This window comes from Biomphalaria glabrata, chromosome 16 (assembly GCF_947242115.1).
Source record: "Biomphalaria glabrata chromosome 16, xgBioGlab47.1, whole genome shotgun sequence".
Lineage (NCBI taxonomy): Eukaryota > Metazoa > Mollusca > Gastropoda > Planorbidae > Biomphalaria > Biomphalaria glabrata.
The window spans coordinates 22,813,042-22,839,390 of NC_074726.1; the positions used below are offsets into that span (position 1 = coordinate 22,813,042).

General features: G+C 35.3%; 1 protein-coding gene across 2 annotated transcripts in view; it reads left to right on the forward strand.

Moving 5' to 3' along the window:
• Positions 1 to 23,896, forward strand: part of LOC106069989 (WD repeat-containing protein 86-like) — a 36,127-nt gene extending 12,231 nt beyond the window's left edge. For both annotated transcript variants that reach the window (XM_056014646.1, XM_013229778.2), the window contains exons 5-7: positions 4,748 to 4,883; positions 11,538 to 11,641; positions 19,668 to 23,896. In XM_056014646.1, coding sequence (XP_055870621.1) covers positions 4,748 to 4,883; positions 11,538 to 11,641; positions 19,668 to 19,925 — 498 coding nt within the window. In that variant the 3' untranslated portion in view covers positions 19,926 to 23,896. The remainder of the gene's footprint in view (positions 1 to 4,747; positions 4,884 to 11,537; positions 11,642 to 19,667) is intronic.
• The last annotated feature ends 2,453 nt before the right edge of the window (positions 23,897 to 26,349 follow it).

The following is a 26,349-nucleotide window of genomic DNA, read 5'->3' on the forward strand; positions in this document are numbered from 1 at the left end:
CAAACAAAGTTCTGTCCGATAAAGGTCAATGAAACATAGGTTTCTTAAAGAAAGGTCAATCAAACAAAGTTATGTCATGTAAAGGTCAATCAAAGAAAGGTCTCTCAGAGAAAGATAAATCAAACAAAGTTCTGTCCGATAAAGGTCAATGAAACATAGGTTTCTTAAAGAAAGGTCAATCAAACAAAGTTATGTCTGATAAAGGTCAATCAAACAAAGATCTCCCAGAGAAAGATGTATTAAACAAAGTTCTGTGAGATGAAGGTCAATAAAACATAGGTTTCTTAGAGAAAGGTCAGTCAAACAAAGATTTATCATAGAGAGGTCAATCAAACAAGGGTGTCCTAGAGAAAGGTCAATCAAGAAAAGATCTCTTCAATAGAGATCTCTCAACTCAAATAACTTATTCTTTTATATATATATATACCGATTGTCTGCCATGACAATGCAGTCAGTCATGCGTAAAGCAGTGCGCGCTTATCACTGAACGCACTAAAGAATCGTTCAATTGTTTTGTTTTTGTCGAAGAGAATTATATGCTTATACAAGAAAATCATTAGTTCAAATGATTAAACTAACAAGTGCAGTTAGTACATTCAATTAAAGAAAACAAGGGATATATATTAACTCCTTCTCTCCTACCTGACGATAATAAAAATTGATTTGGCCCAATTAAATTAAATTAATTTATAGTTTTATAAACTTCAATTTGTGTTACATACAAAGAGTATGCATTCGTCTATAGTTATATACCTAATATAACATTTCCAGATTACATACAAAAAAAAGTTATAGAAATTTAATCATAACAGGGTAGTGAAACACACATTAGCAAAATAAATAATTCCATCGGAACGTGGAAAGTAATTACGGAGAGAAAGAGTTAAAAATACTGGACGTCAGTCATCGTATAAATAAATCAAATAAAAAGTCTCGTATCCCGCCCGGCTGGTGAATTCATGAACTTCCCAATGATCAGTTCCTATAAACCTCAATACTCATTGAGATTTGATCTCGTGACCCAAGGGGAATAACAGGCTAGATAGCAGTTGTACAGGACTACAGGTATGGGATACAATAGCATATTTTTGGAGAGCTAGAGAAGGTTTAACTGCTGGAAAAAATGTAGATTTATTTCTACTGTTTATTTCATTATAATTAAATATAAGAGAAATAGATATGAGTAGGTTATACACGTTAAGTGAAAACATAAGTAATGCAATTAATGAAACAAATTGATGTCTTTAAAACACATAAGTAATGCAATCGATATAACAAATTCATCTCTCTAAAACATGAATAAATTGTTGAAGCTTGGTCTTTAATTTGCAGCCCCAGAAAACTAGCTCAACTAAACCGGTGTAGGCTTCCTTATAAACAAATTTAATTATAAATTTTATTAACAATATATACAGAATGTACAAAATATACAAAAGGAGGCGCAGTGGCAGAGTGGTTAAGCGTTTGGCTTCCGAATCCGGGGTTCTGTGTTCGAGTCTCGAATTTAATGGGTACCTGAGCTTTGTTTGGGAAAGTATAGGCGATTGGTCGTTGTGCTGGACAATCGGCACTCTGCTCGTTAAACGTTGGCCAAAGAAAGAGATGACCCAACATATCGCTAGGTCTGTAAGGGGGAACTTTGTTACCGAATTTACTTCAGATGTATGTGGAGGAAAAAGGAAATGAGACTTTAAATAAAAAAAAAAACACTCTAAAATACTACACGTCTTTACTGTTACATATTTATGTTAGTTCTTACTGTTTCTTCATCTTTCACACCAGTATTTATTAATTTAAACTATGACAGACCTTCAGAATCTATGCAGTATACTCAAAAAGGGGGGGGGGGGGCGAACGAATTTAAATATAGAATTCACCCAATATGTATACGAATTTATTACTTATGTTTAAAATATATACTAATTATTTATATTTCAACCTATTTTTAGATTATTTCGCCCCCCTTTAGTATTTTGGCCGATTTGGTGGGGTCGGGAGGGGGGCGATGGCATCAATCCCGCCGCACCCCCCCCCCCTAAACTTTCGATTGAGGGGCGGTCCAATTTATTTGTAGAAATCACAGCTAGCTAACAGAATCAATGAAATATCTATATGATGAAAACTTGTTATTGGTGTTTTAACTGATTTTTATATTATGTCGTTCTCCTGTTGGCGAGTGGGAGGTAGCGAATACCTCTACTGCCCTTACCACCTAAACCCTTTGAATAGGGAGGGGGCAACCCTACTTTTATGGGGAAATAATAGTTTGTGAACAAAATTAGTTGAATTAAAATATAATTTTTATATTATGTCGCTCCCCTTCTGGTATCTAGCCCTCTGAGTGTGTGTGTGTGGGGAGGGAGAAGTCCTATTTTTATGGAGAAATCATAGTTTGTGAACAAAATTAGTTGAATATCTATATAACATAAGCTACCTATTTGTATATTATGCCATACACACACTCTAGTCTCAAATCAAATTTTATGATTAGTAAATATAAAATGAAACAGGGTTGTACCAGGTGGGAGTGGCGATACATGAAATCGCCTTCCGCCCATCGGACAAACCAATACTTTTCTTTTTGAAGTATAGTTAAGAAATTACAAAATTAAAGGAACGAGGAATAATCGTTTTCACTCTACCACCTTTCCCATTTCCACATGAAAAAATGACGTTTTAAAACAGAATAGTCAAATATGGCGACAGAGTTTATGTTATTTCACATGAATTTATCAGAATTTTTTTAAAGAAAGACTTTGCTTTGGAAAATTTAGAATTCATACGAAATTTTTCAGTATAAGAGTAACGATTGAGATGAGTTCTGAACCCAAATATTCTTTTCCTAGTCGCCTTTTTCCAGCCTTAACTCAATCTGCAATTTTGGCGCTATGGGCGTCGGGGCTTCGCCCCGAACTCCACTGATGAATAATGAGCTGTAAATGTCAGGAGAATGCAAAAAAACAAACGCTTATGGCGTCGGGGGTTCCAGACTTCCAGCGCTCCCCCAGACCTCTAAGCTGTCAAGAGAAAGAGCTCAACATGACTATTTTTTTGTTTGTTTGTTTTTGCGCAGAAAGTTGAGAAACACTTTTTTTATTTACACATTTTACATTTTTACGATTCTCTGTCTCCTAATCATGCGTTTTGTAAACAACTGCTCAACACAAAACACAAGAACTTGACAACAAGAGCTCCAAATAATCTGATACTCTAATAAATAGATAACAGCCAATACTAGACAATGGCAAAACAATCAACTACTAAAAATGCTACACTGTACATCACCTTTCTAAACTCTACTGTCTATATCTATTCCTGGACTCATACATTCACTTGAGGACTCCATCAGGACCGACTTCATGGCCTACTCACAGTCCCGGTCTCCTCGCTGTCATGTCTTGAACTGCCCCTTTCTTACACAGTCTCTCGTCCGTGAAGGATTTCGATCACATGACCATAACACTGGTCATAGTTGTGTGTACTAGGAGTACTGTCCCTTGCCCATCGCCAGCCGTTGACCTGATTGATTTGCCTGAGTTCACGTGTGTCAGCTGTACGCACTTTTATGCATAGGGTTAGGGTTTACTGGGCGTTAGGGTTAGGGTTTGGAAAACATCGCCCCCCCCCCTCCAAATTTTTGGATCGGCTAGTGCTCTTCGCTCACCTTTACTCACGGTTACAACAGAAACACGCACATAAAGCTCATGACATAGCCTAAATAATGAAGGACACTCAATTTTAAACATGGCATCTTTTAAAATTAAATATAAAAAAAGTTTTTTTAAAACAGAATTTATCGATGGTGATGGCTAGCCTTTGGTGTGTCGAGCAATGGCAATAACAAATCTTTAATTATTGACCCATGTCAATGACAAATTTATTTGTTTTTTGAATAGGACATGTCTGTCTATGTTGGCTGACGGCTATGCAATAATTTTCCCTGTTGACTTATTGCAATACCAAGCCTAACAGTCTTTCGACATAGCAGGAACAGGTCTTAGTTAGATTAAGTTATTGCAATTACATGACTGTTAGAATTGCTTCATGGCGACAAGGGACCTTTCAGACTCAAACCATAAGAACATCAGGTGTATTAGATTAGCCCCCATGTCAATATCTGCTGCTCCATGTCAATAACAAGTCGACCGATAGCCATCGCGCATCTTCCTCCACTGCCCACCACTGCAATGACATGTTTCTCAGCGATGGCAATTGACAAGACAGACGTTTTTGAATTGACCTATTGCTATAACAAATTTTTAAACCTCGGCTTATGTCAAGTCTTTTGGTGTTGGCTCAAAGCCATTACATATCAATTAATGTTGGCCCATGACTACATCAGTTGGAGCTGTGGCTGCGCGGTAAAGCGTTTAGCTTCTGAACCGGGAGTCCCGGGTTCGAATCCTAGAAAAGACTAAAATATCTAATTTCGGGATCATAATTCGCCTCTCAGCTCTACTGGGTACCTGACATTAGTCGGAAAAAGTAAAGCCTGTTGGTCGTTTTGCTGGCCACATGACACCCTCGTTAAGCGTGAGCCACAGAAACAGATGACCTTTACGTCATCAGCCCTATTGATCGCGAGGAAAGGGGAACTTTACTTTACATGATAACAAAACAAACAAATAGTGCCTTATGCTTCGAATCTCAAACGTTTGAGAACCATTAATGTCAGGCTTCGTTGATGGTGTGCTGTGCGTTGAAAAAGTCCCATACCATTTGACTTACTGGATCCTTCTTTTTACAGGTTGTCAACAAACTTATCTACAGTGGTAGCTCTGATCACACTGGCCGGGCCTGGGTCGCCGAGTTTGGGGACTGCACTCGAATATACAAGGGACATAAGCACACAGTTAGTGTTATCAAAGTCTATGAAGGAATGGGTGAGCTATAGTTTCTTTATAAGAACACGTCCAGTGAAGAAACAATATTATAACACAAATAAAGACAACAAAATAAGTAAAATATAAAAAAAAAACTTTAAAAAGCAAAGATAAGTGGAAGAACTCCACATTTACATTAATATACTTAAATACTGAAATATTTTCTTCTTCTTTTTTTTTCTATACCAAACAACATCAATTTATTACCATTATTTAATAAGACTATATTTTTTAGTAAACATCATCACAATAATGACACTATAATTATGCAAAGTTTCAACTCGGTCCGAGAATGGGGAGTGGAAGAAATGTTAAGAATTTGTACAAGACATAGAGACAGACGGAGTAGAAGATTAGTAATCATGAGGATTAATCCTTTGAATGATTTGTTACTGCTATGTTGCTGTAGAATTATGTATTTAATGTTTTTGCTGTTGAAGCAAGCAATACCAACTTGTGGTCACACCTTATCTTCTTATCTTGTATAATACAGACGTTACTTCAAAAAAAGAAGATGATTACGTCCTACTCGTTATGCATTTAGTCATGCATATTAACCAATGACCTATATTATGACAAGTCACTGTGTTTTTTTTTTTTTTTTTTTTTTGGCTAGCTCAGGCAACCCATTCCATGCTCTAATAGCACTAGGGAAGAAGGAGTATTTGTACAAATTTGTCCTAGCATATGGGACGAGGAATGTGCCTTTATCTTTGTGTCTTTCAGAGTATTTTATTAAATTTTGTTTTTGTATTTGAAGATTATGGTTCAGTGTTTTATGTATAATTGCTACTTTACTTTTAAGTCTTCTGTCCTGAAGGCTTTCTAAATTTAGTGATTTTACTAAAGGTGTTACTCTAGTCAAATGTAAATATTCGTTTGTTATGAATCTCACTGATCTATTTTGTGTCTGTTCCAGTTTCTTAATGTTTTCTTGAGTTGAGGGGTCCCAAACGGAGGATGCATATTCAATTATTGGCCTAACCAAGGTTAAATAACATTTTAGTTTTATGTTCTTATTTAATTTATAGAACTTTCTTTTTTTTTTAACCCTAATGCTTTGTTTGATTTTTTTTATAGTTTCATCAATATGTGGATTCCATGACAGTTTTTCATTTATTATAACAGCTAGGTACTTTGCGTTTTTAGTCTGTGTTACTGGTTTGCCATGAATAAGATAAGTGGAATTAATTTGTTTTAGTTTTTTTGTTACTCTTAACTACTGACATTTTTCTGGGTGGAAAGACATGCTCCAATTTGATTCCCATTTCTGTAATTCATCTAATTCTCTTTCTAAAATATCTGTGTCTTGTGTTGATTTTATTGTTTTATATATTATGCGATCGTCTGCAATTAATACGACTTTTGTTCCTGAAGTAATGCAATTTGGTAAATCATTTATGTAAATTAAAAATAGTAGTGGACCCAAGACTGTTCCCTGAGTTAAATATGAGTTTCCTATTATTGGTGTTGATTTTATGCTATTTATTATTACAGTTTGTTTTCTTCCTATCAGAAAATCCTTTAATCCACTGATACAATGGACCATTAATGCCAAAATATTTAAATGTTTTAAGCAAACTATGGTGGTGAACTTTGTTAAAAGCCTTGGAAAAATCTAGTAAGATAGCATCTATTAGCTCACATTATCTAAACCTTTTGAAAAATCATCAATTAGTCCTATTAGTTGTGTTTCACATGATCTATATTTCCTAAAGCCATGTTGGTATGGTGTGAGGACATTATGTTTGTCTAAGTGGTTTATGATGTTGCTACATATTATGTGTTCTAGGATTTTACATGTGATGCTGGTAAGTGATATGGGTCTGTAATTTCCTGGGTCTGATTTTTCTCCTTTTTTAAATAGGGGGGTGACATTAGATTCTTTCCAGTCCCTTGATACTCTGCCCTGGTTAAGAGATGCCTGAAAAAGTATTTTGAAAACAGGTGCTAGCTCATTGCTTAGTTCTTTGAGTAGTCTAGCTGGAATACCATCAGGTTCAGATCCTTTATTGGGAAGGAAAAGCTGCTACATTTCTATATATTTCTATAAATTAAATAAGAACATTAAACTAAAATGTTATTTAACCTTGGTTAGGCCAATAATATAACAATACATATACTCCTTCTTCCCTAGTGTTATTAGAGCATGGAATGGGTTGCCTGAGCTAGCCAGGAAAACCAGTGACTTGGCAGAATTTAAGTCACTGGTTGATATGCATGACTAAATGCATGGTGCGTAGGACGTAATCATCTTTTTTTTTTAAATAACGTCTGTATTATATAAGATAAGACAACAACTTCTGCGCCATTGTCATTACCTTTATTTCTATGCTTGATTTAATGGTTGTTAATCTAGTCTATTTTTAGATACTTAGCTTATACTTTCTTTAGAAAAACAAACCAAAAAACACATGTCCAAAAAGAGGCTAGTTCCCCCCCCCCCAAAAAAAAAGGCGGAGCCCCCCCCCCCAAAAAAAAAAAAAAAAAGAGGCTAAGAAAAGTGACCAAATCCCAAGTATTCCTAGGATGTAAATGGCTTCACAACTGCTGTCACAAGCAAAATAACTGAAGTATCCAACAAGAAATAATGACAAATCATAACCCAATCTCCTTTTATATGTGTTTTTTTTTTAACCTAAACTAAATCAGTAAATATTTCAATAAGAAACGAACAATCTTAATCAAATGTAGTCAGATGGAGAGCCAAAAGTTTCCTTATAAACATTTTTTTAAAAAATGTAGATTTCTAAATACATGTTTTGACTTACGGATTACAGAACAATTGAATATGCATGTAATAATATTAAAATATATACTATTGACTTGTTATACAACATTAGTAAACACTTGATATTGACTCTTTTAATTTAATGCTTCCTCAAATTGGAATTTGGGAGAAGTACAATTTATAATACAACAATGTTAAGTAAACCCTCAGCTTGCATATACACCAAAAGTTAAACAATGTGACTCTTTCTGAAGCCTTTATGACCTCGCTCTTCCATGCTTAGATGGACAAGGCCGCTGTCTGTCTTCTGCAAGGTTTTGAATAAATGGGAAAGCGTAAATTTCACGTGCCTAGAAAGCAAGAAATATTCAAAACAATCATAAACAATAAACGATTTCTGTATAATGTTGACAGGAGAACCAAGACATTGGCATTTTCGCCTTACTTCGACTCCATGATTAGACCAGAACAAGCCATATGTTTCGTGGCCTTCCCCACTTAGCTTCATGTATGGGTTAGAACTGTTAGGTATCCCAACCTACTTAAAGATAAAATATAATAATTGTGAAGATCCTTCCATGTAGTGGACGACGAATACAATAGGGTTGTAGATTAAAGAAGGACAAAGTCCATCTCTAGCTATTAGGCCCTGCTACCAATCCTTACCCCATATGACCACCCCGTGCATGCTAAAAGAACACAAAAACATGTTTTAAAATAATCAATAGACAAATTCTGAAAAGAAAACAAAACAAGCTGCTGACAATGTAAACATGACCAGTTCGATCCTCCATAGCTTGGGATTGTTCCATCAGATTCGATCAGATTCAAGTATAGTTTGTCGGTGGTAAAAATCGATGATTTGCTGGTGATCAATACTTCTTTTATTAAGCTCTAACGATCGATCTAGATGAATAGATACAAGTACTTCCGATTGTTACCTTTCACTTTTTTTTTGTAATGAAAGGAAATTTTCAACATTAAAAAAATTCAAATGACGTAATGGGCTCCCATACAATCGTTATCACAACACAGGGACATCAGAAACTGTCTTAGTTGAAAGTGACTACACTGTGATGTTATATTAGTTGTATTTACACGAGCTACTCATTCATTGGTTCCTTATGTCGCAATTAATAACTACCGCAAGCTTACTTATGGTACTACAACCATCATATTCCAGCTAATCTGAGCCACTATCTTATCTTCTTATCTTATATGATACAGACGTTAATTCAAAAAAGAAGATGATTACGTCCTACGCGTCATGCATTTAGTCATGCATATTAACCAATGACTTCAATTCTGCCAAGTCACTGGTTTTCCTGGCTAGCTCAGGCAACCTATTCCATGCTCTAATAGCACTAGGGAAGAAGGAGTATTTGTACAAATTTGTCCTAGCATATGGGACGAGGAATGTGCCTTTATCTTTGTGTCTTTCAGAGTATTTTATTAAATTTTGTTTATGTATTTGAAGACTATGGTTCAGTGTTTTATGTATGATTGCTACTTTACTTTTGAGTCTTCTGTCTTGAAGGCTTTCTAAATTTAGTGATTTTACTAAAGGTGTCACTCTAGCCAAATGTGAATATTCATTTGTTATGAATCTCACTGCTCCATTTTGTGTATGTTCCAGTTTCTTAATGTTTTCTTGAGTTGTGGGGTCCCAAACGGAGGATGCATATTCTATTGTTACGTATTTCTGAATCTTCTGGCTAGATGTATTAGTTGGCACACAAATAAAAACACTGCAAAGAACTGAATTTTCAGTTTCATATAACTTTAATGACTATTAACTCTAACATTACTGTAACATGTAGCGTAGAAGACTGTACAATATCTGTCAGTTTACAGTTAGCTATACTTCGTTGCACTGCATCTCTTCACTTCGTTGCAATTCCTCTCTTCTCAACTTACATCGAGCCGTATTCCACAGAACAGACCAACGACACACTTCCCAGTGTCGCTCCAGGTCTCCCAAAGCTGAACCAAGTCGTACTCAAGTCTACCGAATCAGAGCCGCACACGTCTTACATCGACTGTATCGACTGTAACGGCTCAAGTCCACTGTAGTTCGCTGTATAGACTTTAACGACAGTAGTCCACTCCAGTTAACTCTACCCTAGTTAACTTGCATCGAGTCGTACACATTTCTCTTCCACAGAGCCGCACACGTCTTACATAGTCTGTATCGACTGTAACGGCTCACTCACGACTCCATACGACTGACTTTCACATTAACTTTCTGGCTTATATAGAGTCCCTAATCGCTTCTCCAAAGTTGCACAAACACTCCTAGTATCCTCTGGAATAACATGTCAGGAAACGTCACATCCTGTCTTTATTTATACACGTAGATTCCAGAAAACACTCACTGCAGTGTCATCAAGTCGAGGTCACACGTAGTGACCTTTATCTGTCACTGTTCATTAGTAACTGTCCCCCTACTTAGATCTGTTCGTCCCCTGGAACAACACGTGTGGACACGTCACATCCTGTCTTTGTTTGTACATGTAGATTCCAGGGAACACTAGCTGCTGTGTCATCTCGCCGGGGTCATACGTTGACCTCTACCTATCACTGTTCATTTGTAACACTATTATTGGCCTAACCAAGGTTAAATAACATTTTAGCTTTATGTTCTTATTTGATTTATAGAAATTTTATAATCTACTATATATCAGCGAAACTACCACTGATTCACTGATTCACTGACCACGAGATGTCTCTAACTCTAGTACCTGTGGGCAGTGGAGACCAATAGCTCGTCGCCACGTCATACAGAAATGTCAGTGTTCAGGCCTCCTATGTCGATAGGTCTAAGTTGAACAATGTTGTTGTAGGGGATGAAATAAAAAATAAAATGTATTACACGAAAATCCATTCATCGGAACCTCCATTTTGAATACTAAATATAGGCTGGTTTTTTTTTTCTATCGTACAAATACTCTGCCAACAACATTCTTGCTAATGAAAAAAGTGTCCTATTTAAGAAACAAATAAAATCAATTATACACAAACAAAGATTTAAAAAAAAAGACTGTCAATTTGCAATGGTTAAAAAATTCTTTTTGACATATCTATTGTCACTAAATATTTCCAAATAGCTTTTATCAATTTCTAGCTATATGTAAAATTAGAGGTAGGAAAAAGTTATGAGTTCATATGTGTCATGTGGCTTTATACTAATTTGTTAAATTTATTTTTGTTTGAGTAAATGTCTGTAATTCATATGGTTTATAACATTATGATTAGATATGTACATGTTGTGTCTATTTGAAAGTATATTTCTATGGAGATGACATACAATGACATTACCATGATCTTAACAATTGTTTATAGGTTTCAAAAATTTATTAAGGACAATGTCATTACATATGTTTAAAGATAAATTTCTATGACTTGAAGTTAAAGTTTGAATGTATCCACAGTCAGAATCATCATCATCTCTTTTTTTTTTCTTTTTTTTCTTTCTTCTCATTTGTTTGTCACATATTTCTTTGTTTTGTCATTTGTCACAAAAGTTGCATGACTTATCATTTGGTTGTCACATATTTCTTTGTTTTATCATTTGTCACATCATTCTTTGACTTGTCATTTGTTTGTCACATAATTCTTTGATTTATCATTTGTCACATCATTCTTTGACTTGTCATTTGTTTGTCACATAATTCTTTGATTTATCATTTGTCACATCATTCTTTGACTTGTCATTTGTTTGTCACATAATTCTTTATTTTATCATTTGTCACATCATTCTTTGACTTGTCATTTGTTTGTCACATAATTCTTTGTTTTATCATTTGTCACATCATTCTTTGACTTGTCATTTGTTTGTCACATATTTGTTTGTCCTGTCACTTCTCACCTGTTGTCACAAAACCTTTTATTTTTTTTTGTTTTGTCACTTTTTGGTGTTTCAGTCGTCACAGCCTGCGGAGACACAGTGGTTAGGGTGTTCGACGCCAAGTCAGGGGCGCTCAAACGGACGATGAAAGGTCACACCAGCACTGTCACTGCTATGCAGGTCACTACATTTGTTTGCTATTTGGATTTACTCTAATGATCATAGTTACAGCACTCAGTCATAATTACTGCACTCAAACATAATTACTGCACTCAATCATAATTACTGCACTCAATCATAATTGCTGCACTTAATCATAATCACTGCACTCAGTCATAATTATTGCAATTAGTCATAATAATACAGTCAATTATAAAAATTGCGCTTTAATATCATAAATACTTTACTCAATCTTAAATTTTGAAATTAAGCATAAATACTACAGTCAATCATGAATACTACAGTCAATCATAAATACTATAGTCAATCATAAATACTACAGTCAATCATGAATACTATAGTCAATCATAAATACTACAGTCAATCATGAATACTACAGTCAATTAATCAATCTTATGCAGGTCATCACTTTTGTTTTCTTATTCGTATCTACCCCAATGATTATAAATGCTGCACTCAATCATAATTACTAGTGAATCATAAATATATTACTCAATCATAAATAGTTCATTTAATAATAAATACTACAGTTAATCACAAATACTGCAGTTAATCATAAAACAGCACTCAATTACAGGGGCGGACAGGGTGCCAAAGTCGGCCAGGTCATTTCTATACAATCCGGCCCATAAATTGCAGATCAGTCATGAAAATTATGATGTTAAGTTTGATAATGTAATGATATGCATGCATACAGTGAACAACTCTATATCTTTATATGTTGCTTTTTAATCACTCATTGTGTACTCCCTAAAATGATGAGGCCTACCAATAGCACTGTCTACGGATGTATGCTATTACATTATATCGGACGATGTGTTATATTAAACACGTATTACACTGCAGAGACTGTGAAAGATATTTTTTAACACGACGTTCAGAGGGTCACTTTTATTTAAAAAACTTTGACACATTAATACGTGTCATGGTGGCATCCATTCGGTCCTTTCGCTGGCCCTACCGGTCCATTTAGGTATCGGCCCACCGGGCATTTGCCTGAATGCCCATATAGCCAGTCCGCTCCTGTTCAATTATAAATACTGACTCAATCATAAATCCTACAGTAAATAATAAAATCAGCACTCAACCGTAAATACTTCAGTCGATCGCAAATGCTGCACGTAGTTATAGATAATACAAAACTATCATCATTTTTACACTCCATTATAAATACTGCACTCATTTCTAAGTTTCACTCTGAAAGACATACCTCACACATTCATAAGTCTAGTTTTTTGCTAGTCAGATTAGCCAATCGCATGCTTTTGATGTTGTAATGGACCTCATTCACCAATCGTAAACAAACAACATTTAGTCACGTGATAAAAAAAAATGCCACGCGATAGCCACTGTGTATTAAAATTAGATAGTAATTTGTATATAAGAGATAGAGAATCACGTGGATAAATGTTGTTTGTTTAGGATTGGTGAATGAGGTACATTACATATAATCTTTATATAATTATATTTCTGTTATCTCACATTTCCATAGTACGCAGGACACAACGACTAGTTACATTTATTTTTTAAGCTTGATTGATAACTTTTAGCCAGTGGTAAACAAAAGGTCAAAATGACCGTGACTGTGTCACACATGAGAGTCTGTCACATCTTTTCGTTTAGAATAAATAGCAAGATTTATCTTTTCTTATGACTAATAGATTAGGTTACTATTACTGTGATCGGACTCGAAGACAAGCCTTATTGATAGATAGATAGATAGATAGATAGATAGATAGATAGATAGATAGATAGATAGATAGATAGATAGATAGATTGATTGATTGATTGATTGATTGATAGATAGATAATAGATAGAATCATAGATAGATAGATAGATAGATAGATAGAGAGATAGAGAGATAGAGAGATAGAGAGAGAGAGAGCGATAGATAGATAGATAGATAGATAGATAGATAGATAGATAGATAGATAGATAGATAGATAGATAGATAGATAGATAGAGAGATAGATAGAGAGAGAGCGATAGATAGATAGATAGATAGATAGATAGATAGATAGATAGATAGATAGATAGATAGATAGATAGATAGATAGATAGATAGAGAGATAGATATAGATAGATAAATAGATAGATAAATAGATAGATAAATAGATAGATAGATAGATAGATATAGATAGATAAATAGATAGATAGATAGATAGATAGATAGATAGATAGATAGATAGATAGATAGATAGATAGATAGATAGATAGATAGACAGACAGATAGATAGATGAGTCCGATGTGCAAACATACTCAAATTTATACAGCGATGCCTTAAACACGGCCAGCAGGCTATGGGATACAATTTGAAATAATAAAGTATTTGTTTGTTGTTGCATTTTTTTAAAAACCAAAAACTTGTTAGCCCTGCATGGTCTCTGTGTATGATGAAATGTAATTCTATTTGACATTGATCTCAACTTCATGTTTCCCTGAACATTATTTTGAGTCTTGTTTAATGTCTTCTGTCTTCTGTGTGTCTCAGTCTATACAGCCTGTGGAGACGGACTAATTAGGTGCTTCCACTCGAGAACGGCCGCCCTGGTCAAATCCTTTATCGGCCACCAGTCTTCGGTGACGGGCCTTGAGGTACACTGGTCTCTGTCCAGTCACAGAAATCACTTAAAGTCCGCCCCCATCACGTGTCACAAATGTTATGTCTCGCATGTCTGACTTTAGAGTCTTAGATAACAAAAGTTTAACTATATGTTCACATTGTTGCTGAAGCTTTGATTAAATAAGGCAGATCACAGTTTCGCATTTAGTAGATTGAAAAAAAAAGTTCTAAGATTGTTGTTAGCTCTTTTAAGGAAGGTTTCATCGGTGTCGAGTGCAATGAACACGGTCTAGTTTAGAATCCTCCCTTAAGTCCTATTTTTTACGACATTGGCATATCGATTTTCCTTGTGTTTTTTTTTTTTTGGTAGTTGGTTTTTTTTTGGTAGTTTTTTTTTTGGTAGTTGTTTTTTTTGGTAGTTCTTTTTTTTGGTAGTTGTTTTTTTTTTTTTTTGGTAGTTTTTTTTTTTTGGTAGTTGTTTTTTTTTTTGGTAGTTGTTTTTTTTTTGGTAGTTGTTTTTTTTTTGGTAGTTTTTCTTTTGGTAGTTCTTTTTTTTGGTAGTTGTTTTTTTTTTTGGTAGTTTTTTTTGGTAGTTGTTTTTTTTTTTTTGGTAGTTTTTTTTTTGGTATTTGTTTTTTTTTTTTGGTAGTTTTTTTTTTTTTATAAATTAAGATAACTACGTCCTGAAAGATGACAGGGGAGGGCATCTGGCAGATTTCAGACTTGGGATAATAATGAAGACAGAAAAAGCTCATGACACTTCACTTGTATGGACTTTTCCTACAGGGCAGTTGGAACTACAAAACGTCTTTAGAAATGAAAGAAAATGGCATGAAAAACATAAAAATACTATTTAAAGAAAAAACCTTTGTTAAATGGAATTGTATCAATTAATTTGGATCAGTCATGTAATTAAATTTGTAATAGATCTAAACTAACAACAATAAATCTGTGCGATTATAAATGTTTTTACTAAATTGTTTCTGTTTAGTTTGACTTCTTGCTTTTTGCTTTCTCAATGGCTTATGGTCCTAACACTTGTCTAAATCAGCTAGGAAAGGGTGAGAAGGGGTATTTCATTAAATGTTACCATGGTCGCTTTTTAAATGCATTTTATACTAAAAAAAATGTTCCACTTAAATTCGAACTCGATGGCTCCAGCCTGCTCGCGTACATTCACCAAATAATGAGACAGCCAAGTGCTAATGAAAATATAAGTTTTGTTATCTATTGTTAGATTTAAACTTTTAATCGACGACCTTGATTATGTATACAAAGTATATAGAGGATTTATTTAACTTATACCACATCAGTCATTACAATTTTGCTTTTCCTTGTTTATTACCAAGCGAAATAAATTATCACCAACAGTTTATTAACTAATTAATACATTTTTTTGTATTGATTCTTGTTGTGTCTGTTGCAAGAAATAATTGTGCTAAATTTCAACTTGATCCGAGATTTTGTTTGGAAGAAATAAGGTGTAAAAAAAATTACCAGACAGAGAGTAAAAAGGAATTAGCATTCGTAGTTGTAACACATTCATTTACAGTAATAAAAAAGAGGATAAAGATAGAGGAATCTGAATCATATAGGAAACTAGAATTTTTGAGTTTTGAGTGAATTGTTGATAATGTTTATATGTGTTGCGACGCAGTGAATTTTATTCTCTAATAATTAATTTTAGTGTCCTGAGTAAATTGAAACAAATAATGCGGCTACAGAAATACGATACTGGTAATCGATTTCTTCCCATTTCTCAGTTCAATGTTTGGTAGTTATAAATGAATCGATTTACGTCCACAGGAAAAGAAGATCAATGCGTCGATACCTAAAACCTGTGGAGTTTTGAACTGTTTTTTTTTTATTTCTGGTTTAGGTTCGCGTGACTCAAAACACGATTCGATGTATGTAAAGGCGCATGCGTGAAAGATGGACAGCGATAAATCGCCTCGATGACGCCGTAAGTTAAGAACCTTGACAGCCGGCTGTTTGCGTGGAGCTGCGGACATCTTAGTAATATCTGCTGGACAAGTGCCTGGATCAAAGCAATTGGTTACCAATTTTCCTATCGATCTCGTGAAGAAAAATCGAACGCGTCCATGTATTGATTGTTGACTCATTAGAGGTTATGGGGTCATGGAACAACGGAGCTGCGGAGAATATGAGAGCGTTGGATTGTTGAGATCCCAAAGGACAAGAATAGTGAACAGGATCGGGGACTGGGATCAACGAAGTATCACGGAATCAGTGAGTGGAATCGATTTGAATAGGCGAAATCAAAAATGGAGAACAGACTTACTGGATGGTTTCAGAAATGTCGAACCGAATATATCAATGGGGATTGTGAATGGAGAACGAAAGTCTTGAATGGGATCGTGGAAAGTGAACGGACTTAGTAAATGGGATCCAGAATAGTGAACGATTGGGTTAGCGTTATTTTACCCTTGCTGACATCGTTGAAAGCAGCTGGCAGCTGTTGGGCTCTGAAAGATACACTTGGAGAACTCTCTCAAAAATCACGGAACACACTTCTGAGGCTCAAAGACAAGCCTTCGCCAACGACTTTGTCTGTATCAGATGGGATAAAGTATGCATGTCCCAAAGTGGTCAAGTGAAATACTGAACTCTTCCTTAATCCTTAGAAGCTAAGACAATGTCTTATTATAATTAAGCAGGAAGTATTCAAAGTGAAATCAGAGATACCCTGCACGAATGGGCCTTACACTTATAACCAAAGGAACCATGCTTCAAAAGTGTGAGATTCATTGTTAAAGAAGTAGGCCTACAAACCGTTACCCAAATGCTTAGCTATGGAGAGCCTGATTTTTCTTCTGCAGGTTCCAGAAGTTGATCTTAACCAATAGAGGTGCTATTGTTCTAGTTAGTTTGTGGTTCTTTATTTACGTGAGAATGTCATCCAAGCAATGTTTTTGAATCGTGGTTGTACTTAATAGTACACAAAGTCTCTGTTACAATATGTATGCGGTGTAAATGTAAAGTAAATGTAAAGTAAATGTATATTAAATGTGAAGTAAATTTAAAGAAAATTTTAAGTAAATATATGGTAAATGTAAAGCCCCTAATGTAAAATTCGAATAGGGTTCAAGAGTGTGTTACTTTATTTTAGGCCATCGTCGGGCCAGTAGACTTTAAATCCTTAAATGCTAAGGATGGCTTCTGGTCTTCGAGTCTAGAATTTGATTGTTAATAGAGGATAACAATATGTAGTGAGTAGTAATGATACAAATTATTTTGGCTGTCTCACATATTGATTCATTGATTGGACTTTTTTTTTAATCAAGATCGAAGTGTGGACCAGAATCAAGCAAACTACATCACAATATTAACAACAGCAGTAACCTTTAAGTGCATTTTTTATGTGCAAGGTAACTGCACCAGCCATTGTGTGGCCATTGTAGTACAATATAATCTCTTGCACGCTGACTTCTGCTCCATACTTGTGCAGTCAACCGAAGACGGCGATCAACAGAGCAATAAAATAACAATCTAGAAAGCCACAAAAGAAAATTGTTTTTAAAAAGATGGCATTGTCGGACTGTCGTACATTAGTAATGAAACGAGGTTGGGTGGACTTTTTTTTTCCTCAAACAATGGAGAGACTCAAGACTCTCAGAGCGTTTTTCGAAACCATGGGTAACAACTCTAGTGTGTCTGACCTAAGTAACTTCTACAGCCCATAGTTCAATAAGTTCTATAATAATAATTAAGTAGAGCTTCGAATCACTGTAAGTCGTGTGACTACTAGTAACATTCTAAACTTTAAGATTAATAGGAAGATCTTGTAGGTTGCTTTTTAAACTTTGCGCTTTTTGGGCCACATGATGTTCATCTCATCTTTTTTTCTTGAGCCGACGGTTAACGAAGGTGTTATGTGGCCAGCATAATGGCCGACTTCCTTCACTTTTCATTCTATGGCAGATACTCATTAGACTTGAGTGGACTACGCATTAGAGTTGAGTGGACTCTGGGGCGTCATTAAAGTATAAAGTATTTGTAAAATATTATGTTAACCCTCTCTGTAATATGCAGGGCTGGACTTACACTTCATAATGCCCTAAGCTTTTTGAGATATTGGGTCCCTTCAATTCTTTGTTATCAACATAGGTCATTTTGTCGTTTGCTCTTTCTTCAAAAGAATTTTTTTTTTATTGTTATTAAAATAAATTCATTGTTTGGAGGGGGGGGGGGAGGAGGGGTACTCATTGTTACGAAAATTCTAGATCTAGAAGGGGTACAAAGAGGTAAAAATTTTGGGAAGCACTGCTTTATGGTACAAGAAGTTTGGCCTTTTTTCGTTTCATTCTATATTAATATCGAACATCAAACCAGTATATCAAACCACTATATCAAACCAGTATATCAAACCACTATATCAAACCAGTATATCAAACCACTATTTCAAACCACTATATCAAACCAGTATATCAATCCACTATATCAAACCACTATATCAAACCAGTATATCAAACCACTATATCAAACCACTACATCAAACCACTATATCAAACCGCTATATCAAACCAGTATATCAAACCACTATACCAGACCAGTATATCAAACCACTATATCAAACCAGTATATCAAACCAGTATCTCAAACCAGTATATCAAACCAGTATAACAAACCACTATATCAAACCAGTATATCAAACCAGTATATCAAACCACTATATCAAACCACTATATCAAACCAGTATATCAAACCACTATATCAAACCAGTATATCAAACCAGTATATCAAACCACTATATCAAACCAGTATATCAAACCACTATACCAAACCACTATATCAAACCACTATATCAAACCACTATATCAAAACAGTATATCAAACCAGTATATCAAACCAGTATATCAAACCAGTATATCAACCAGTATATCAAACCAGTATATCAAACCACTATATCAAACCACTATATCAAACCACTATATCAAACCAGTATATCAAACCAGTATATCAAACCACTATATCAATCATATGAGCGGCTGATGAGCGGAAAAGCGCTTGGCTTTCGAACCTGGGGTCCTGAGTTTGAATCTCTGTGAAGACTAGGATTTGGAATTTCTGGATTTTTAGGGTGCCCCTAAGTCCATCCACTCCAATGGGTATCTGACTTTAGTTGGGGAAAGTAAAAGCGGTTGGTCGTTGTGCTTGCCACATGACACCCTGCTCGGTAACTGTTGGCCAAAGAAACATCTCATCTGCCCTAAAGATCGCAAGGTCTGAATATGTGTTTGTTTTTTTTTTGTTTAAATTTAGTTCTAACTCCCAATCTGTCATTTTAATAAGACCAGTAGGCTACTTATGTAAATGAAAAAACTTTTTTTTTGGTGGCCATCAGTTTAAATATTTTTATTAATTCATATGTCTTACAATTCATCTCTCCTTTCTGTTTTGTGACCCTTAACCCCATGACCCCCCCCCCCCCCCCAAATAGGTCGTTGACGGCAAACTCTTCACCTCTTCCTACGACGGCACCTTGAACGTCTGGGACGTGGCCAACATCGACGGCGACAGCCAACTCCGAAACTACGTGGCCGTCCAGAACAACAGCGGCGCCAACAATAACAACAACAACAACAACGACAAGGCCAAGGAGAAGCACAAGATGAACGACGTGGACAAGTTTGGCGGACTGCAAGACATCCCCGGGCAGGTCAAGGCCAAGGAAGCGGACAGAATTGTCATTGATTAGCGGATCTAGATAGGAACACCTAGGTCAAAACAATAATAATTGAAATTTATTATTTGGTTCTATATTTTCAAGAAACAAAATGACCAAAGAAAAAAGCAAAAAAAATATCAGACACAGGGGCGTAGTAAAGGGGGGGAGCACTATGCCCGGGCGCCACCCTAAGGGGAGGCGGCATACGCAGTTTATATTTCTATGTGATGTTAATGGAAAATGGGAGGGGGGGCGCCAATAAAATACCTTGCCCCGGGCGCAAGTTTTGCTCACTACGCCTCTGATCAGACATTATATAACATATTGATTTTGGGCTTTTGTTTAAAAGAACATTGCATACTTTTCATATGTCACATTTTGTCTAGCTTTGTATGAATTTTTTTTTCATTTCAGTCACATGATAACCTGCACATCCTGTTGCATACATTGGAAACCTGTTTTTCTTTCAATTATATTAAGTACATTAAATTGTTATACATAACACCGAAGAATACATACAACATGTATTAGGAGTTTTCTGAGTGCAGTCGTCTTGACTGAATGTTATACAATATCTACTCCAATGGTGACCAAATCAACTTACTTTTACAGTTTATAGGGACTAGCACAAGAGTCAATACTCTCCTAAAACATTTACAAATTAGACATAATTATACACAATGATGAGAATATTTATTTATTTATTTTTTTATATAGTTTTTTATTTGTAAGTTCTCATAATTCACAAGTATTAAATCATAAACAATTGAAAAGTGATTAACCTGAAAATATAATAAAAGTAATAGAAATACTATTTAATATCAAAGACATACTACCTAACTATTGAAACCACTAAAAATGATATAAGGATCCTCTACCCCAGAACAAACAACACAATATCAAATATCCCTGACCCCCAACACCCCATTTCTGGAATACTGTCTGAGTATTGTACAAGTGTATGAAAATCAAACTAGATAATTCTCTACTCTAATATCATTATTTTTTCTTAATGTCAATTCTAAGTGATTAGGATCAAACACTTTATTATTGTGTTAAGCTTTGAGCCAGCTACCCCAAACAAGATTCCTGTATTCGGAAACAATAATCAAGTTCAAATTACATTGAAATTTATTTTTCTAGTTTTGGCAGCTTGTGTAAAACAATAGACAAGTTAACATTCACATAGTTGCCACAGTTAGCTTCTAATAAGTCCCTTACAGTACTCTTTACTTAAGGAATAAGGGACACAATGATGAGAATATTTATTAGAATATTAAACATAAACATGGACATTACAGCATAATAAATCTTGTAATTGTTATTTTTCTATATAAATATTTTCGGTTTTACAAGTGGGGATAAAGTTATTGAATAAGAGAAGCAACTTCATTACTTGCACAGTGCATTAAAAAATAATGACTTCCTTTTCGATCAAATGGGACACATTCATAGTGTAGATTTATCTTCATTATCATCTCAATCCTTCTCTATGGTGTGTAACTCTTACTTTATCGTATCAATTAGAGACCCTTTTTTTTCTCAAATGAGAAGATATTTATATACTAATATGATTCTGATCATTGACTGACACATATGTCTAAATCAGGGGTTCTCAACCTGTGTGTCGCGACCCCCTTGAGGGTCGATTGACGATTTGCCAGGGGGTCGCCTAAGACCATCGAAAATATGGATTGTATTTGTCTACTCTTCTATTGCTGTATGTGAGTGTCGGGAGTGGGGGGTTGTAAAAAGGGGTCGCCGAGAATAAAAGGTTGAGAACCGCTGTTCTAAATGTTCCCAATATCATCTTGTTCGATGCAATAATATCAGACCACGTAGAGCGCGCTGACAAAGGAAGGTTGCATGATAAGTGTGGGGGGGGGAGGACGCTTACATGACAGCATAGTTAGTTGCAGGCTTAAGTAGCAATGAATTGATCGAGGAGGGAAGCTAAAGGATGACGCATGATTTGACCTACATTTGTTGCCGAATGTAGTCAGTCGCTGTACAGTAACTGTAACAGCCAAATGATTTTGTGTCTTTAGACAAGACTAAAAGCAGTAACTTCAAACACTACGAGTTGCCATGCTAAACTAGATCTCAAAGTAAAAGTTTCGTTAGAAATTAGATCTCCAAGGAAACGTTTTGTAATAAACTAGGTCTCCAAGTAAACTTTTTTGTATAAACTAGGTCTCAAAGTAACTTTTTTGTAATAAACTAGGGCTCCAAGTAAACTGCTCGTATGAGACTAGGTCTCCAAGTAAACTGTTCGTAGGAAACTAGGTCTCCAAGTAAACTGTTCGTAGGAAACTAGGTCTCCCAGTAAACTGTTCGTAGGAAACTAGGTCTCCCAGTAAACTGTTCGTAGGAAACTAGGTCTCCAAGTAAACTGTTCGTAGGAAACTAGGTCTCCAAGTAAATTGTTCGTAGGAAACTAGGTCTCCAAGTAAACTTTTTTGTAATAAACTAGGTCTCTTAGTAAACTGTTAGTAGGAAACTAGATCTCCAAGTAAACTTTTTTGTTATAAACTAGGTCTCCAAGTAAACTGTTCGTAGGAAACTAAGTCTCCCAAGTAAACTTTTTGTAATAAACTAGGTCTCCAAGTAAACTGTTCGTAGGAAACTAGGTCTCTAAGTAAACTGTTCGTAGGAAACTAGGTCTCTAAGTAAACTGTTCGTAGGAAACTAGGTCTCCAAGTAAACTGTTCGTAGGAAACTAGGTCTCCAAGTAAACTGTTCGTAGGAAACTAGGTGGTCTCCAAGTTAAAATTTTCCGAATAAAATGGAGTAAAAATAATTGCAACAAAGAAAAACAAGAATTCAATGTTGAAAGCATCAATTGAAATAATTATTTTGCAAAAAGTGAAATGTATATTGCCGATTGCCATTGATCTAATTTAAAATACAAATGTCATTTAAAAATGTATCAGATTACTTGTAAGGTCATTAAAATAATAATAAACTATCAAAAGCGGTATATCCATATAAGGTATATAAGGCACTACATGGATGTGAATGTGACTTTTTGTTTTGTATTTGTATATATATAACGTGTATCTTTTGTAACATTATGTTTGATATTCTTATATAAGAATATAAATACTCTATACAAGATATTCCAGTAATAGTTCTTATTTCTCTTGGGTTAAGGCTTTCACGTAGAAAGAATTTTTATTTATATTGTACTGGTTATAAAGCGCACACTATCGTCCAGAAATTCTATTTTTTTCTCTATTTGATTCGTGACTGGATGTTGCTCAAAATGCCAAAATTTCTATGACGTGTCTTTTCAAAACTATTATGATAATTTCCCCTGTCTTCACTCTTTGCTTGTTGTCCTTGAACGAGTTAACGTTTCCTCTTTGTAAAGTCAGGAAGGAAAACTATGAATCTAAACCTCGTCTGCAATGGAGCTAAATTGAAACACGGAAAAGGGAGTAAACCTGGGGGGAAAATAAATATGACCATAACCCTTAGGCAGATGTCACACAGCGTGCTACACTCTGGCAGACGATTCAACGCTGATGACCCTAAAACATATCGGCTAAAGCCGTTCATTAGGACTTAACGGCGGCTTTGATGGGGGGTAGGAGAGGGGAGGCAACAACGTCTTGACCAAAGCCCATGCCCGGGACACCATCTCGCTGTCCACAAGATGTGCCCTAGTTCGTCTAACTATAACAATTTATTTGAATAGAATAATTTTACATTTCCAATGTGTTTCATTTTTATATGTATTTTATTTTCTTAACTTTCATTGACTAAAATATCAATTAAATTTCTGGAAATGTTTCCCAATTTACATAGACAAAAATGTATCATATTTTGTTTCGTCTGTTACAATAAATGTATATTTTCATGTTGTATGTTGCCATTGTAATGAATCCAAACTAATATTTTTTGATCCAAAACACGCTCTGCCTACATCATTGCAAATGTGCATATAAAATTGTGGATATAAACTTCAACATTTTGTTATATTAAAGTTAATTGTTCGACTTCTTTTGTTTGTCATTACATTTACAGTAGAGCATTGTTTATCCGGACGTCAGTTAACCGGAACATCTTTTTTTCTTATTTCATAGTACGGTATCTTTCTGATGTGCAGCGAAAGATCAGTGATTATTTCTCTCAATAATGGTAGGCTACTACGTATAAAGTTTTGTTCCCCTGTATATTTGACTTGAATTGTATGTTTACTTACGGCGCCATACCCTCATACGAATTTTCTTTACATTGTTGGTGAATGAATTAATATTTTTTAGATGTGTTTATTAATGTGTCGTTGGTTTCCATCTGCAAAGAGCTTGGACATTTAAAACTGCTGTACATGTTCTAGATTTTTAATGTAAACCCTAAACTTGAACAGGATTGTTTTTAAAACAAAACTGAATATAACTTTTATTAATAAATAGGCACATTATTTTTTTTTGTTTTTTGCGTACTTATGCGCCATATTTATTAGCAAGGGAGCTTGGGTCAGCTCACAATCGTATCCTGCACTTTGTGCTTTAGAAATGTATTCTCTTGGCGTCTACAATCTAGAGCGCTATTTCTCCTTAGAAAAGCGCGGGTCAAATAAAGTTGTACAAGAAAGCGTTGGGCACTGAAGTGTGAGAGACATTCTGCCTCAGTACAGAGTTTGTATATTTTAGGTTATAAAGATCCCACTTTTATGCTCAGAAACAATGCAGAAACAAGGCCAGGTTCACATCAACCTTCACATTCACTTTCACCTATCCTTTGGTCTGCTGGACCGATGGGGCACCATACAAGATCTGTTAACTTTTTTTCTCCATTCTTTTCTGTCATTTGTCTTTGATAGAATTTCATTCTAATAAATATTGAAACCTGCCTTTTTACCTGCCTGGGTGGACCACTTCGGAGGCCGATTTTGAGTTTGTGTTTCCACACAAACTGTCTTTGTAGCCTTGTTTAAATTATACTCTAATGAAATGTTATGATCTCAGTCGAGAATATTGTTTTGAACCTCAAAACATGAAATATTATTACTATAAATAGACAAGGAGGAGGAATGCGGAGTAGAGTAAGAGTCGAACTTGAAAGAGTGTTACAAAAACACCTTTTAACCATCCCTCGTCCCCTCTGTGCACCAAACTAAAACTTTGTCATTTTTAAATGTAACAAACAAAATCACGCTCAATGAAACTCGATCATGTTGTGAGCTTAGTTTAATGTATTCATAGACGGTTATTAAACTAGATGGGTTTTTCTTCCTACATCTAGGTATACAATGTTATGATTGCTATTAGCAGTGTTTAAGACGTGAGTTAATTTTTCTTTCTTTAACTTGGGTATATAGTGTACACACGAAAATACTTATTCCGTTACGAGCAACATCGTTGCAATTTATTTTTAAGACCAGAGAGTAATGCAGATAAGGTGAAAAATAATTTCAAAGATTAAGTCGCGAAAGATGTTGATTATGAGAGAAGGGATGATAATAAAGATGATGGTGATGATGGTTAGGAGCGTGTTGATGAGGATGATGGTAAATTGAAAAAGGCCAAACACCACCGAAAAAAAAAACTGGAGAAAAAAGGCCAAAATATCTCCTTAATAATTATTGTAATGTTGACACCAATGCGAAGCAGCGAATGGCGATAATGATAATTGGAATGTTGTAGGGGTTGATAATGACGATGATACTTATGATGATGATGAAAATTGTGATAATGATGATGATGATGAAAATGATAATGATAATGATGATGATGGTGGATTTGATGATAGTGATAATAATATTGAAAACAAATTTCCTAATCTAGAATCCAATAGATAATGTGCAATAACAATCAATCATACAAAATTCTTCTAGTACATAACACGACGGGTCTTCTGAGTAGTAAGAACCCTGTGTTAAGACAGAGGCGGGAAACATCCACAAGATTGTTGGTATGAAGACAATAATTCTCGGACCCTCCCTTTGATATGTCCAAAATTAAAACCCTGCCCTTGGTTCCGCAAGGTTGTTAACGCCGGAAGTGGTAATGGTCTTAAGCCCATCATTACCTATAAAGTGCTTCCAATGGCATGCGTCTCAAATAGCGTCTGACTACCAGTCCAACTCCTGGCCTTCACGTGTGGCTCAGTTACTGAGCCTGGCGGAACCGTTACCACAGACAGGAGAAGGGGCAAAGGCGAGCAACTGGCGCCTTAACCAGTAAGCTTCGGGCAGGAGGGGCTCGTTAGCCTTGGTTGGCCTTCTACATAATGGATATATATATGTTTTCATGTAAGTCAGAATACTTTACTTGACCTATTGAAACTGGACAACTGTGTGACTGACATACATAAAGTAGAGGAGACGCAGTAACCGGGTACCGTGAGTGGGCACCGTGAGTGACTTTATCCTGAACCAATAGAGGAACCCAAGATGTATCATGCAATGGTCCGTCCCAAACTGAGATGTAACAATTTGTCCAAGCCT